Source organism: Rattus norvegicus, chromosome 12, assembly GCF_021556685.1.
Source record: "Rattus norvegicus strain SHRSP/BbbUtx chromosome 12, alternate assembly SHRSP_T2T, whole genome shotgun sequence".
Lineage (NCBI taxonomy): Eukaryota > Metazoa > Chordata > Mammalia > Rodentia > Muridae > Rattus > Rattus norvegicus.
In genome coordinates this window covers 1,485,640-1,499,479 of record NC_141545.1, presented here as the reverse complement: position 1 = coordinate 1,499,479, position 13,840 = coordinate 1,485,640, and the positions used below count along the sequence as shown (strand labels likewise).

The 13,840-nt window shown below is 42.4% G+C and overlaps 1 protein-coding gene across 5 annotated transcripts in view; it reads right to left on the bottom strand.

Moving 5' to 3' along the window:
- The window catches only part of LOC148001927 (uncharacterized), a 51,011-nt gene that overhangs the window by 11,725 nt on the left and 25,446 nt on the right, over positions 1-13,840 (bottom strand). For 3 of the 5 annotated variants that reach the window (XR_015634445.1, XR_015634444.1, XM_087579612.1), the window contains one exon: positions 2,290-2,494. Coding sequence is in view for 1 of the 5 variants with exons in the window: in XM_087579612.1 (XP_087435738.1) it covers positions 2,290-2,349 (60 nt within the window). In the remaining 4 variants the exon portion in view is untranslated. Of the gene's footprint in view, positions 1-1,412; positions 1,529-2,289; positions 2,495-13,840 lie in introns of all 5 variants that reach the window. The other 2 variants (XR_015634443.1, XR_015634446.1) reach the window with 1 other exon arrangement.

Here is a 13,840-nt window from a genome sequence, read left to right as displayed (position 1 = left end):
TTAAATTAGACAAGAATATTTTGTGGCTAGCAAAATTCCTGAATTTTCCAGCTACCCCAGCATTTATAGAAAGAATCATTTCTCAATCAATATAGTGTGGTCTAGAGAGAAGAGTTATAAAATATCAACAACTTCAAATTTGTAGCCATATATACCCTTGTGAAAAATTTTACATGTTTTATATAATGAAAATAATATAAACCCATTAAATACACTAAGAAAAGCAGAAATAGTTTTAGAGACATGTTTAGCAAGAAAACTGATTAAAGTGAATGAATATGTATCAAGAATAGTTATTCTACTGGGATGACACCATAATATCTAGGCAATATGAAAACGTTTACACTTTACATAAATGTATATAGTGATGTTATTTTTAATTTTGGGAAGTTATTTTTGAGGTTTTCTTTTTTTCTTATTTCATTTTAATGTAGCTATTTTGTGTGGGCGAGGGGAGCACATAGGCACAAGGAGGACAGAAGATAACTTGTTAGAATCAGCTCTGGTCTCCTACCATGTGGATCTTAGGGAATTAAACTCAAGTTGTCATATGCCTGTGGCCAACCCTGGCCTTCACCTACTAAATCATTTTAGCAGACTTGTTTTTGAGATAAGTTTTAAGTGAGAGGATTTCGAAGGTTCCTAAATATAATGAAAACCAAACAAACACTTAAAATAATTGATGCAATTACTTAATTTGAATTCACTTGCATCTCTTTTCATACTTAAAGCCATAAATTATGGAGTCTCTCTGAATTCATCTCCAACCTGTAAGCAGGGCCCCAATGTCCATAACACAGTGAAGGACAGAGGTTGCATGTTCTGCCTCTGTGAGAAGCAAGAGAGGGCTGTACTCCCTTACTGTCTTCTTTGGCATCTCCTAGAAGTGACTTATGAGGCTTTCTAAATTGAAATGCACCATGTGCCACCATGATGTCTGAAGTACCTAACCCTACAGGGTAATCCTGTGATGGATGAAGAAACAGGCTCAGCTGAAGCAAAGTTTCTGGAAACCGTCGGTTCTAAAGCAGGAGAACTTTTTTTGTTAACCAGCATTATGTTTTCCTTTGCCGTCCTGCTCTGACCATCAGATTTCTACAAGCACTTAGGGTCACTCAAGTATTTTATCAGTCGCTCTCTTGTTCTGAGTCGGTGCCTTTGTTGATGGGGCTGGAGAAGATGCTTTAGTGCCCAGATTCCAAGTGGAAAGAGACGAGCCGGTGTAGCATAGGGAACTCTGGAAACAACTTTGAGCTCTGTGGTTGGGTGAGCCATTGGCTAAGCCTTGCTGTTTGGTTGAAGGTGAATAGAATTCTGGAAAGAGTAGTATTGGAATATTTCTGATGTTGTACTGATAGACAGGTTTAAAAAAAAAAAACATTACAAATGGAGCAGGGTTTGCGGGGTACTACCTCAGGAGTTGAGAGTTCTTGCTGATTTTACAGAGGACCGGAGTTCAGTTCCTAGCATACAAATCAGGTGGCTCAAAATCATTCCATTTACAGAAGACCCAGTACCATCTTCTATCCTGTATGGGCACATGCATATATGTCATATATGCTCAAAAAGGAGCACTTGAACCAGTGCATATGTATGTACTGGTGCACATTTTGAGAATACGCATGCACACACAAACACACACACACACACACACACACACATACACAAACACATGTACACACACATGCCCAAACATATACACACACATACACAAAACTGTACACACACACACAGAGAGAGCTTTAAAAAGAATATAGCATGTGTTTGTATATTTCATATAATTATTTTAAGTACCAAATTAAAGTGTTTAAAAATATATCAGCACTTCTCACAATAGACACTCTTTTAAGTAGATGTTATGGTGTTTCCTGCCCACTTCACTCACTCCTGGGGAGAGCCACTCTCAAATTTCCTTCCTGGGAGTGGTTTCGTTATAAAAGTCCCTCGCAACAAAGCCTGTGTTTTTCTCACACAGGATTTTAGGAGTTAGCAAAGGTCTTCTGGTTTTATGGAACAAAATAACCTCAGATTGCTTAAAATTTTATTTGTTTTTTGTTTGCTTTTTTAGATAATGAGTGCTCTGCTGCATGTACACCGGCATGCCAGAAGAGGGCCCCAGATCCCCTCATAGACAGATGGTCCTGAGCCACCAAGTGCTTGCTGAGAGTTGAACTCAGGACCTCGGGAAGAGCAGCCAGTGCTCTTAACCATCTCTCCAGCCCCCAGAGAATATTATTATCTTAGAAAAAATGAACTTGGTAGAAATTGAAGTTTTTCCCATTTACTTACGTATTTAATAATATTTGAAATTTTAAACTTCTTTATGATCGCCCGGGAGGTCCTGAGCATTTTTGTTCAATCCTTTCTAGGAAGCAAGGAGGAAATTATAGTTGTTTTCTTGGCTATTTTCAGTTCAAGGAGTTTTTGCCTCCAGCAGAGCACAGGGAAAGCACTTTGCTTGGACCAAACCAGCTACCAGGTTCCTCTCTTCTTCCTGCAGAGAAGAAAGTTCAACCTCAGAATGTACTATTTTGCTGCTGAATTTATATGGTTTGAAGGTTGGGGTCCCAGAGATCTGATTAAAAGTAGGGTATTAGCTCTTAGAAGTTTATCTCCATGTAAAACACCTGCAATCTTTTGTTTCTGCTACACCCACTGCTCGGTCTGTGAGGTCATTTTCAGAGGATTTGCTGACATAGGAGGGTCCACCTGAGTGTGAGCAGCAGCATCCCATAGGCTGGGGTCTCATCAGAGTAAGGGGGAGCAAGGACAGCATGCCTAAACCCCTTTTTATTCTGTTCCTGTGTGCTGACATGGGCTGAGCTGTTGAAAAAATGCCTGCAGTTAGATCCTTCCCAGTTGAGAGCCACCTGACATTAGTGCTAAGAATCAAACATGGGTCACCTGGAAGAGTCACAAACGCTCTGAACTGCTGAGCCATCTCCCCATCACCCAAGACTCCAGCTTTTATACTAAGGCAAATGACATTACACGAACACTCTCTGACTGACATCTTACAGGAGCTACTTTGACTGTTGTAATCGACTTCTATGGAGCAACGCAAGGAGCAGGGAGATACTCAGGAAGCCATCACAGCTGAGGTCAGCTAATGAGGACCTGGTGGGGCTGAGCAAGAGCACAGAGGGTGAAACGTGGACGGAGGCTCAGCACACTTGGATCACAAACACTGTGGACCGTGGTGCATTGCCTGGGACATGAGAGAAAGAAGGAGGGGGGAGTCAGGTAAGACACTGACCTAGTAAACAGGAGGCTGGACTTGTCATAGACTCAGAAGTAGAAGACAGAGTCGATCAAGTTTCAGGAATGTCCCTGGCTAGTTTGGGACAAGCTAAGTTTTGAGAGATCTACCAGACACTGGAATTCCCAGGGGAAATGAGCAACTGGCTATGAATCAGGGGACACTGCCTTTGGATTACACAGGGCAGCATGCCAGCATGTAGCTAAAGCCATGAAAATGCATGGGAATGGGAGAAGAGAAGAGATGAAGAACAAATGTCTGTGTGGCTCTTCAATCCAGGGGAGAACAGTGGGGAAACTGAGGATTCCTCAGCAAAGCAGGGTTCCTGAAGACCAAATGGAGAGCAGATACAAGACAATGGAGTGGCCAGTATCAAAACAGATAACAGGACTAAGAGCCACTGGATTTCCGGATGTAGCAGTCACTGCTAATTTGAACAAAAGCAGTTTGTTACGCAGTGAGTCAACTGAGAATTGCAAAAGGGGATAGGACACAGAAAGGGATCTTCCAGGGAGTTCTGCTCTAGAAGATAGGAGAAGAAGGGTTATTAGCTGTGGCAGTGGGGTTGACAGAGGTGTTTGTTTGTATAAGAAGGTAAGTAGCACATAGTGTTTAAAATGGGAATTGTGATGACTGCTCTTGCTTATGGAATTGATGGTATTAAGCACCTAGGAGATTAGTAAAGCATGCCTCTGAGTGGCTGGGATGCGGTCTTAGAAAGGAACAGCTCACCATGGATGTGGGTGGCTCTCCAGAGGCTGTGGGTTCCAATTCAGATAAAGGATGTTGGGAGATAGGTCAAGATTACACTCTGGTTCCTGGCCCCCATGTCAATTGGCTGTTCCTCGATTGGAGCTTTCCTCCCACCCTAGCTTCCTCCCAGGATATTCTGCCTCTCCTCAGGAACCAGCTGACCTGGACTGAAACCACAAGCAAGGAAACAAAAGCAAAAGATTTCCCTCCTTTACATGATTTCTAACAGACAGTTTTTCCCACCAGTAAGTCTGACAAACACAAGACTAACCCTGGCACTCATGGGCTGGGAGTTTAACAGAAGAGAAAGAAATGGATTCAGATAAAGGCAGCACTGTTCACAAATGGGGACACGGGGTCCATGGGACACTTGTCCGAAGGAGTTTGGAAAGCTTCTTTTCTGGCCATTTCTGTTTTCTCTGAGAAATAGGCCAATGGCTGAAGGCACAGATAGGGAAGGAGAGTGAGGAAGATGGAGAGCAGCCACTGTCATGTAGGAAAGTGTAGGATAGAGTCAGAATGTCTAGACTGGGGAACAACATATATACACTCGAAAGACAACTTAAAGGTCGTATGTATTGGTAAGTTTCCTCTGGCCATTTCTCCAGTAGCATGTGTGCAGGTTTAGAGAACACTCAGGGAGTCAGCTTTTGAAAAAGTATATCTTATGCATGTGTTAGTTCAGGGAGTAACCAGGTCAAGGACATGGCCCTGAGGCTTGGATACAGTAGTCACCTACATTGTTGGAAGAACATATCTTTCAGAACTGTGGTAACTGAGCACTGTTTACATTTCCTCACGTGATCCCCATTCCGCATGCTCTTCAAATTATTGTGGAAATGGAATGCAAGATAGAAACAAAGACGGAGTCTGCTCTTCATTAATGTGAAATTAGGAAGTGCTGGGCTCCCCTACAGGTAGAGGAGAGCCTGATGGGGTGGGCTGGATTCCTTGTTGCTATGAACTACAGTGATGACTTAGTATGTTCACAGTTTTAGCAAGAGCTGAGTGAAATGAAGGCTATGAATATCATCTGTGCCCCCTTCCCAGAACCATAATGAGAGGTTGGCATGTGGGTGGAAGTGTTTGTGCTGCAAAATTAGAGTCCCAATGCCCCTCTCACACTTCCATTTTTAATACGCTCAATAATTTAATGAATGACGTGGAATTCAGTTTTGCTTTGTGATTTGAATCCACCTAGTCTTTTGTGTGTGTACAGCATTGATGTGTACAAGAAGCAGTGCTGGCAAGAGATGCTCTTAAATGATCTTTCATCTATTATAAGAATATCTGGGATCTTGGTGTGGGAAGGGAAGTGATATGGCACCTGCGGCCTGTCCCTGGGACCACATAAACTTTTAGCATCTTGGGTCTGCTGTTGCCAAGTAGTGTTCTTGGAACCTCACTTTCTGCATCTGGGAAATGGGGTGATGACAGCCTTAGGGATTGTGCCCATGAGACTGATGATGACCATGCTTGCAGAGGAGCATGGGTATTAATTATTGTCACTGCTGTGGTTGGCAGTGAAGAGAGGAAAAGAGATTGGGATATGCCCTGCCTTGCTTCAGAGTACTGACCATCTTGGTTTAATTAAAAGCTTTATGTCTGCTGATAATTTTATTCTCAACCAGTTATTTCTTCTGCAAACCTTCACATATTCGAGATAGGAGGTGATTTTAACCAGTATCCTTGCACTTAAATAAGAAGGAGATTGTCGGCCAGTTTGGTAACAAAACAGCTTATATACAGTATTTAAGGATGGAGTTGCTCTCTCCCATATATAAGCCATTAGTCATGCAGCCATTGAAATGCAAACCCATCACAGTGAAATAATATAAAAAAATTCTCCTTCTCACTTGCATGAGCTACATGGTGTATTTGAGTATTTGGTCACCACACATTGCCTGGTGGCTGCAGCACTCAACAATGAGGACAAAGAACACATCTGTCACTTTTCTGTTGCCCTCAGGCTAATGCCCTAAATAAAATTCCTTAAACATACAGCAGAAAACCAAAGACATCAGGGCACCTTGTCAAAAAAGACAAATTTTCCCACAAGATTGAATAAAATTGGCCATAAGTTTTTTATGGAAGGTGTGGGGAAAAAATAAATATTTTAAAACTATTTTAGAAGTTTAAACAGTATACTTCATTTTTCATAGCAGAAATTCATGCAGTCAATAAATATTCATCAGGTTTATACCATGTACTATCTTCTAAGTGAGGGAATGAATGTGGATAGATGAGAGAGGAGTGTTCAGGGACATGTGGGGGAAAGTAGACTGGATAATACTGGGAATATAGAGAAGGAAGTAGACTTAGGAGAGCAGAATTAAGCAGGTCCCCTTAGATAGGAGTTTCGAGCAAAATATGATGAGTGGTCATGGTGGGGCTCTCTGAGGAAGAGTGTCTTCAGAGGGTATTATGTCCCTGAAACTGGAGTTAAGGTATTTGGAAGTCACCATGTGAGTGCTGGGTACCAAACCTGTGTTATTATAAAAAATAAAAATGGTTTCTTTTATTCCCCACTAGTATCAACACACGCGGCATCTGTGGGGTATTTTCATCTCAGTCAGCAAATATGTCACCTGCTAAGCTCCCTCCGATCTCACACTGCTGATGGCTACTCTCTGAAACTGGCAGCAATCTATCTACCCATTAAGTCCCCAAGGCAGGTTGTTTCCACACCAAGCATACACACCCCACTTTCGTGGCAGGCTTGGTGCTTCCTGCCATCACACCTTCTCTTGAACTCAATTAAGTCACCACATGAAAGAACACATCACATAATAACCTCTGATCCAATTGATAAGATAATTTGCCCATCTAGACAACACAAAGTCCTGTACATACCCATCCCTTGGAAATATTCACTATTACCTGTATCTATACACAGAAAAGAATCTTAACATCTGCTGCCATGTTCTCCCAGGTCCTTTCCCTCCCTCTGACTCCTTCTCTCCTGCTTCTCCTTCACTTCTAAAGAGAGTTCCCACTTCCCTTCCTTTCTGTCCTATGACAGGCCTTGTTTTTTCTGGCCTACCTTCACCATAATACCATCAACCTACAGACCTGCATGTTCTGTAATTGTACCAAGCATTCTTAACCACTTAGCCAACTCTCCTGTCCCGACTTGTGCAGTTTCATGCTCAGTCTTAAGGAAGAGTGGTCTGTCATAGAGAAATAGCATTGGAGGCCAACTTTTAGAGTTGAGAGCTAAATTACCTAAACTGTTGTTCATAAATTACATAATCTATGGCTTTTTAGTACAAGGAAGAGATTAAGATTAAAAGAGTAGAGTGCTCTTGTCACCGGAGTACAGGAAAGTCGCCTCTTAAAATGAGGGTCATATTATCTGGTATGGGGAAGGAAAAGGGGAAATCTAGGAAAATTTTCCTAGATGTTATAGTTTGTGAAAGGAAGAAGGGAAGGTGAGAATTACTTTTCTTATGCTGCTGTTTTTACTAATGCTAAGGGGTCCTGTGTTGGATAGTGTGTCCTGAACCAACCCAAGAAGGCTGATGTGAAACAAAAACAGACATTTAAAGTTCATAAACTTACAAGAGATTTCCAAGGTAAAACTATCAAGACTGGGAGTGATGGAATCCACCTACAATCCCAGCACATGAGAGGCTTAGATAGGGAGTACAAGGTCAGCCTGGGCTATGGAAGGAAGGAAGGAAAAGCAGAGCAAGTCTTACTTTGATATCTATAGATATAGATATAGATATATGGATATATATGGATATGTATATATATATGGATATGGATATATACTAGTATTGGCTTTATTATATGGGGTGCACCTTCGCCTGGAGTTGTATGCATGGTTGGATACAAATGTATAGAGATCACTTCAAAAATAAGACATTTAAAATAGAATAGCATAAAAACTAGCAGACTAGCCAGGCCTGGTGGCACATGCATGCCCTGTAATACTAAAAGCACATTACAATACTTGCAAGCATGTAGAAGTTGGGCAGAAGCAGAAGTAGAAAGATCAGGAGTTCAAATCCAGCCATGGATTCCCCATGTCTTCTCTTAGAAAAATTAAAAGAAAACCAAATAATATGAAAGACTAGTAAGTAGTATTTATATAAACCCTACAGACAGATAAATCACCCACTAAATTCTAAACACTGCTTTCAAACATAGGAATAATTCAGATCAGGCTGCAAATTATCACCACCATCGTAGAATCAGATGTTCTAAGGAGAGACATCCTTGTGCCTTTTGCCCCTGGGACTAGAGGTTCCAAGGAATTGCATTTTTCCAAGGACTCTCCTTGGGGAAAAAAGAAGAAGAAGAAAAGAAAGTAACTTGTTCCCTAGAAAGAGATTTCACAAGGAGAGAGTGCCACTGAGACAGTGCCAGGATCAACAATGGGTGGGATGGACCACATCCTGACCACCTTGTATTCAAGCCTAATCCTGTGCAGGAGCCTGAAGATGGACTTGGCTGGATGAGTCAGTGGGTCTCATTATTTGGTTTCCTCCTAATGTGGCTAGTTGTATATGTACACACACACACACACACACACACACACACACACACACACACACACACACACACACACACAGAGGCACAGACACACACGCATTTGGTGGTCATTTATCCAAACTTGTTAGAGCGCCCAGGGCCCAGACATTGACTGTAGGACTTGGGTTAAGGGACGACTCTGTACTCAAGGTGTTTGCTATTTACTTGAGCAAAAGCTGAAGTAATGTGGAATTACATGTCATGCTCCTAGAAATCCTGGATCTTGTTCTTAAGAGCTGAATAAAGCAATGTGTTGGAACTCAGAAAACACAAATACTTCAAAGTGAAGCCTGGTGTTTTTGTTTGTTTGTCTGTTTTTTGTTTGTTTTTTAAATTAACAAACCAGCTTCAGAAGTTCTGGCTTGCAGTCAGTCCTCCTTTGCACCTGAAATAAAAGCTAGGTATCATTTCTGAAGCTCCTTTATCTGTGTAAAGCTCCTAAGGATGAACTTCCTGAAGGATAACAAGCAGGAGACAAGAAGAGAACTCACGCCCATAGATCCCAGGCAGACTGTGTTCCCAGATGCTGTCACTTCTATGTGCCTGGCCCATGTCCCCTATAAATCACTGACTCCTCCTCTGAAATTGGTGTGGCCTCACTTCTGTCCTCCTCATAAAGAATCCTTAAGCCACAATCGTCAGGGCTCGTCTCTGAGTTTCATGCTCAGCGTGACAGCTGTCTACTTGCACATTAGTAATTCTGTTCCTTTATTTCTGCCAATCGTTGATTTGTTTCTGCAAACTCAATTACCAAAGCCCCAAAGAGTGGATGGAAGGAAGGTCAGTTTCTGGAGATGCACACCTGCAAGGACCGTAATCGGCATCTGTTCCTGCTCTGTCTCAGCACAACAGGAGCCACTGTAGAGCATAAGCCACATCTGAGTTAAAGATCACAGTCTGATTAGAACGTGGAAATTGTTAAGCAATGAAATGTTCTAGATCTTGTCCTATATTTACTTCCTTCATAGTTACTTATTATCAATGCCTATATGTTCCCTGATAGCACTGTTGAGAAAGGTAGGCTGATTCCACAACAGGCTTCAACTTGGCAGTTAAGGAGACTAGGCCTAAATATCTGTTTCCATGAACTGGGCAATTCCAGGCAAGTCCAGGCCTCAGAAGTTAGTCTGAGGCAAGGACTAAGGGTCACCAGCACTTTTCAGACCTGCCTGACAAGTTTCCAGCCCTGACACTCCCATATAGTTGAGATGGACCTGACATTAACATAGAGGTCACTCTCTTAGTCAGATACCTATTCCTGCACAAACATCAAGACCAAGAAGCAAGTTGGGGAGGAAAGGGTTTGTTCGGCTTAAACTTCCACATTGCTGTTCATCACCAAAGGAAGCCAGGACTGAAACTCAAGCAGGTCAGGAAACAGGAGCTGGTGCAGAGGTCATGGAGGGATGTTACTTACTGCCTTCCCTCCCCTGGCTTGCTCATCTTGCTCTCTTATAGAACCCAAGGACTCCTGCTGAGGGACAGCACCACCCACAATGGGCTGGATCCTCCCCTCTTGATCACTAGTTGAGATCACTGCCCTGCATATTGGTCTCATGGAGACATTTCCTCAACTGATTCTCCTTTCTCTGTGATTACTTCAGCTTGTGTCAAGTTGACACACAAACCAGCCAGTACAGTCACCTACTCCAGAATTCCCTAATGTACTTTAAATCATGCCTGCAAACTTATTGGTAGTTTCTCTGACTTGCTAATGGGGGACTCCAGCATGCTGGATTTCTGCAGAATAAAACACTCAATGAGTGCGGGTATCATTCTTTGGCAAGCCGTGGGCCCTCATTCTTGTGACTATTATGTAAAATGTTTGAGATGTTGTAACTTAGATCAGAACAACCCTAAAGGTGCAAATGTCATCTCACAGCATCTGAAACCTGTACCAGAGATTTCCCTTCTGGGGTATTAGCCGACTTATCCTATATTTCCCTATTAATTCACTTAGTAAATTGATTCTAGACTGTCTTTTTTTATTATTATAAAAGATCATGTTACTATCCCCCTGGTGTCAGGTCCATAGGAAACTTAAGTTCCCTAATCGCTAGGGGAAGTCCAATGAGCTCAGCCTGTGGCAGTTAGATAAGAGTCAGCATTCCTCTGGAACTTGTGAAACTAGCTTCTGTTCCTCTTACCCAGGAGAAGGGACACATGGGTACCTGCGGTTCTCATTACCCTGTGAGAGATCCAGGCTTCTTCAATGTTACTGGTACCCAGGTATTAGTGCACATTTCAGAGTCCATGCCAGCATACCAGCCTCCTGCGTTCACAGGCTCCCTGCCCCCAGCCAGTCAAATTCCTTACAACCCTGCTATTCTCCCTCTTTTCTCTGTTCTCTATGCTCCTGCAGAGAGTCTGGCCCTGTCCAGTCTGTTGGCAATGTTCAGTTTACAGCTTTCTTTTTCTGCTCTGGACTCTTCTAGATTCCTCTGTCTTCTCTCTCTCTCTCTCTCTCTCTCTCTCTCTCTCTCTCTCTCTCTCTCTCTCTCTCTCTCATCTTATATCCAGCAAGTTGAATCCACCTTTCTGGTCACATTTATTTGACTCTTAGCCCCTTGGATGCAAGAGCTTTGTTTTGTGCCAACATGTGTAAAATGCATATTAGAAAACAGAGTTTAATACGAAATACATCAGTGTTAATGACGTCATTGGTAATGTCTATACTGATCATATGTTAAATGATAATGCATTGACTAGAACCATGATGTATTCCTCAAATTTCGCTGATTTCTTTTGACCTATTATTTTTAAAATATAGGGCTATTAGAAAATGTGAAATCACAAATGTGATTTGTATTTTATTTCCATTATACGTTGCTGGTCTAATTTTTTCTTATGCTTAACTTTTTAAAAAAATGCCTTTTCATAGAAGAAAGTTATGTTTCTCCCCAGTGTCTTTCCGTTGTGGAGGAAAGGGATCCATGAAGCACTGGTGACATGGTTCCTTCCTCCAGTAGGCTTCTCTGCTTTAACAAGTGGCTCCCAAGCTTGTCCTGTTGCAGAGCCCTACTCATAAGGTTTTTGACTGGAGACTTACCCTAAAGCCACCAGCTAGCTAGCACACTGAATTAGTGTCTCCATCTCCTGGCTCAGTGTTGCTGATGCATGCCATTTCTGCTGACTCTGGAGAGCAGAGCCTCCTGCTGGGCTCCCTGAAGGGACAATGAAAGTGGACACAGTGGCTTCCCAACCCTCCCTCACCTCCAACTGAAGAATGAAAAGAAAGAAATGTTCTAAGGAGCCCCTGGGAAGTTTGGGGGACACCTGCTACTCTGTAAAAGGCAATTTAAGGAAAATACTTCACATAAAACTGATTATTACCTCTTAAGACCTTTCGCTTAACCTATATTGCATTGTTCTGTTCTTTCTTTCTTTATTCTTAGAGAGGAAAAAAGCAGTGTCTGATAAATTGTAAATTCTTCTTGTGGTGCCCTTGGAAGCAGCCCAGTGAGTTCATGCACTCTCAGAGAGAATGATTACCACTGAAATCCTTCCAGGGCAGAGTGGTATGGGTTCAGAAAAATGGAAAGGAATGTGAAGGAAGGCAGCAGAACCTACACACAAGAAACCTGTCAGCTTACAAAGCTCCTGAAAGAGCTTCCTAGGTCCTTTCTGATTCCTCCTTGCTTCAGGCTTCTTTCTGTTTCTCAGGGGAATCAAGACCCAACTTTCCTGAGGACAGTCCAGGTCTGCTAATTCCTGTTTTTTGCCATTTTGTGCTGTCTGCCTCTTCCAATATTCCTTATCTTTGAGTTGAAAGTTTTATACACAGTGGTTAATTTTATCCCAGAATTCTGTGTGGTTAAGAACATGGATTCTGGAAGCACACAAAGTCTGAGGTAACAACCGTGGCTGTACTGATCTAAACTGTTTTAGTCAGGGTTACCACTGCCTTGCTGAAACCACAAGGAGAGCAATCTGGGGAGGAAAGGGATTTAACCTCATAGCATCACTGAAGGAAGCCAGGACAGGAACTCAACAGGGCAGGAACCTGGAGGAAGAAGCTGCTGTAGAGGCCACAGAGGGTTGCTGCTTGCTAACTTGCTCCTCATGGCTTGCTCAGCCTGCTTCCTTTTAGCTCCCAAGCACCACCAGTCCTGGGATGGTCCCAGTCACAGTGGGCTGGGCCCTACCATATCTGTCATTGAGAAAATACCTTACAGTCAGTTGTTATGGAGGCATTTTCTCAATTGAGTTTTCCTCCTTTCAGATAACTCTAGCTTCTATTAAGTTGACACAAAACTAGCTAGTCAAGTCTCCCTTCCTCTGTAAGCGAGAGGACTGACCCCATTCCCTATGAGGAGGCTGTCATTGTGAATGGGACACTCATGCGAGTTGAGGCGACGATTTGACCCATAGTGAATACTGAGAAATGTTAGCTCTTAGTACTCTCATAAATTAGGTATATTACTACATAAATTAAACATATCTGTAATGAAAATTAGAATTTCACATTAATCAATGTCCCATTTTGGCCTAAAGCACCAAACAATCTAAACTGTGTTTTTGGCTTTGGTGGGCCATGGGGCAGAATAGAAAGGCACAGAATACTGGGGGTCATGAATCTTGTTGGAACCTTTCAGCTTCCTCTAGCAGCACAGCAAGAATTCCAGACAATCACTAAGGGCCTTCCCCCTTTCTAGCCACTTTCTGCAGTTCTGTGGGATCTCACCAGAAACCACACTTTACAGAAAGACTCTTCAGCTAGGCTCCTTGTTCACCCCAGCAGTGCATGCTCTTCCCTTACCAGACTGTCATTCCATCCTATCCTTCTGGAACCATGACCTACCTCTCTCACCAAGAAGAAAGAAATGGGGCTTGTGAGGTAGGTTCTTAGCAACGTTTTGAGATGAAACCTTTGTCTATGCAACTAAACCAAACAACAAGGAGACAAAAACACAGCACAGCCCTCGGCTCTAAGGAAATAGGACAGGGTGGTTTCTTGTTGCTGTTTTCCATCTTGATTGGCTTATGGCCTGGAAGCACAGGTTAACAAGCAGTTTCCTGAACTTTAATAGGTTTACAAAACAAAGAAAGTCATAAATCAGAGCAAGTTTAGAATACATCAGTAGGTACACCAGAAACGTAGTTGCAGCCAGACGGGAAAGCTTTTCTATATGCCTAAGAGTCTATCTGATGACATCTTTAACTTCTCAGTTGGCAGAAGCAAGGATCTCCTCAGTTAATGGTGCCAAATGTTTTTACTTTTTTTAGTCAACAAATTATCGTTTCAGTAATAGAAGTGGGCAAGGAATGGCTCGGATTTCAAGACGCTAA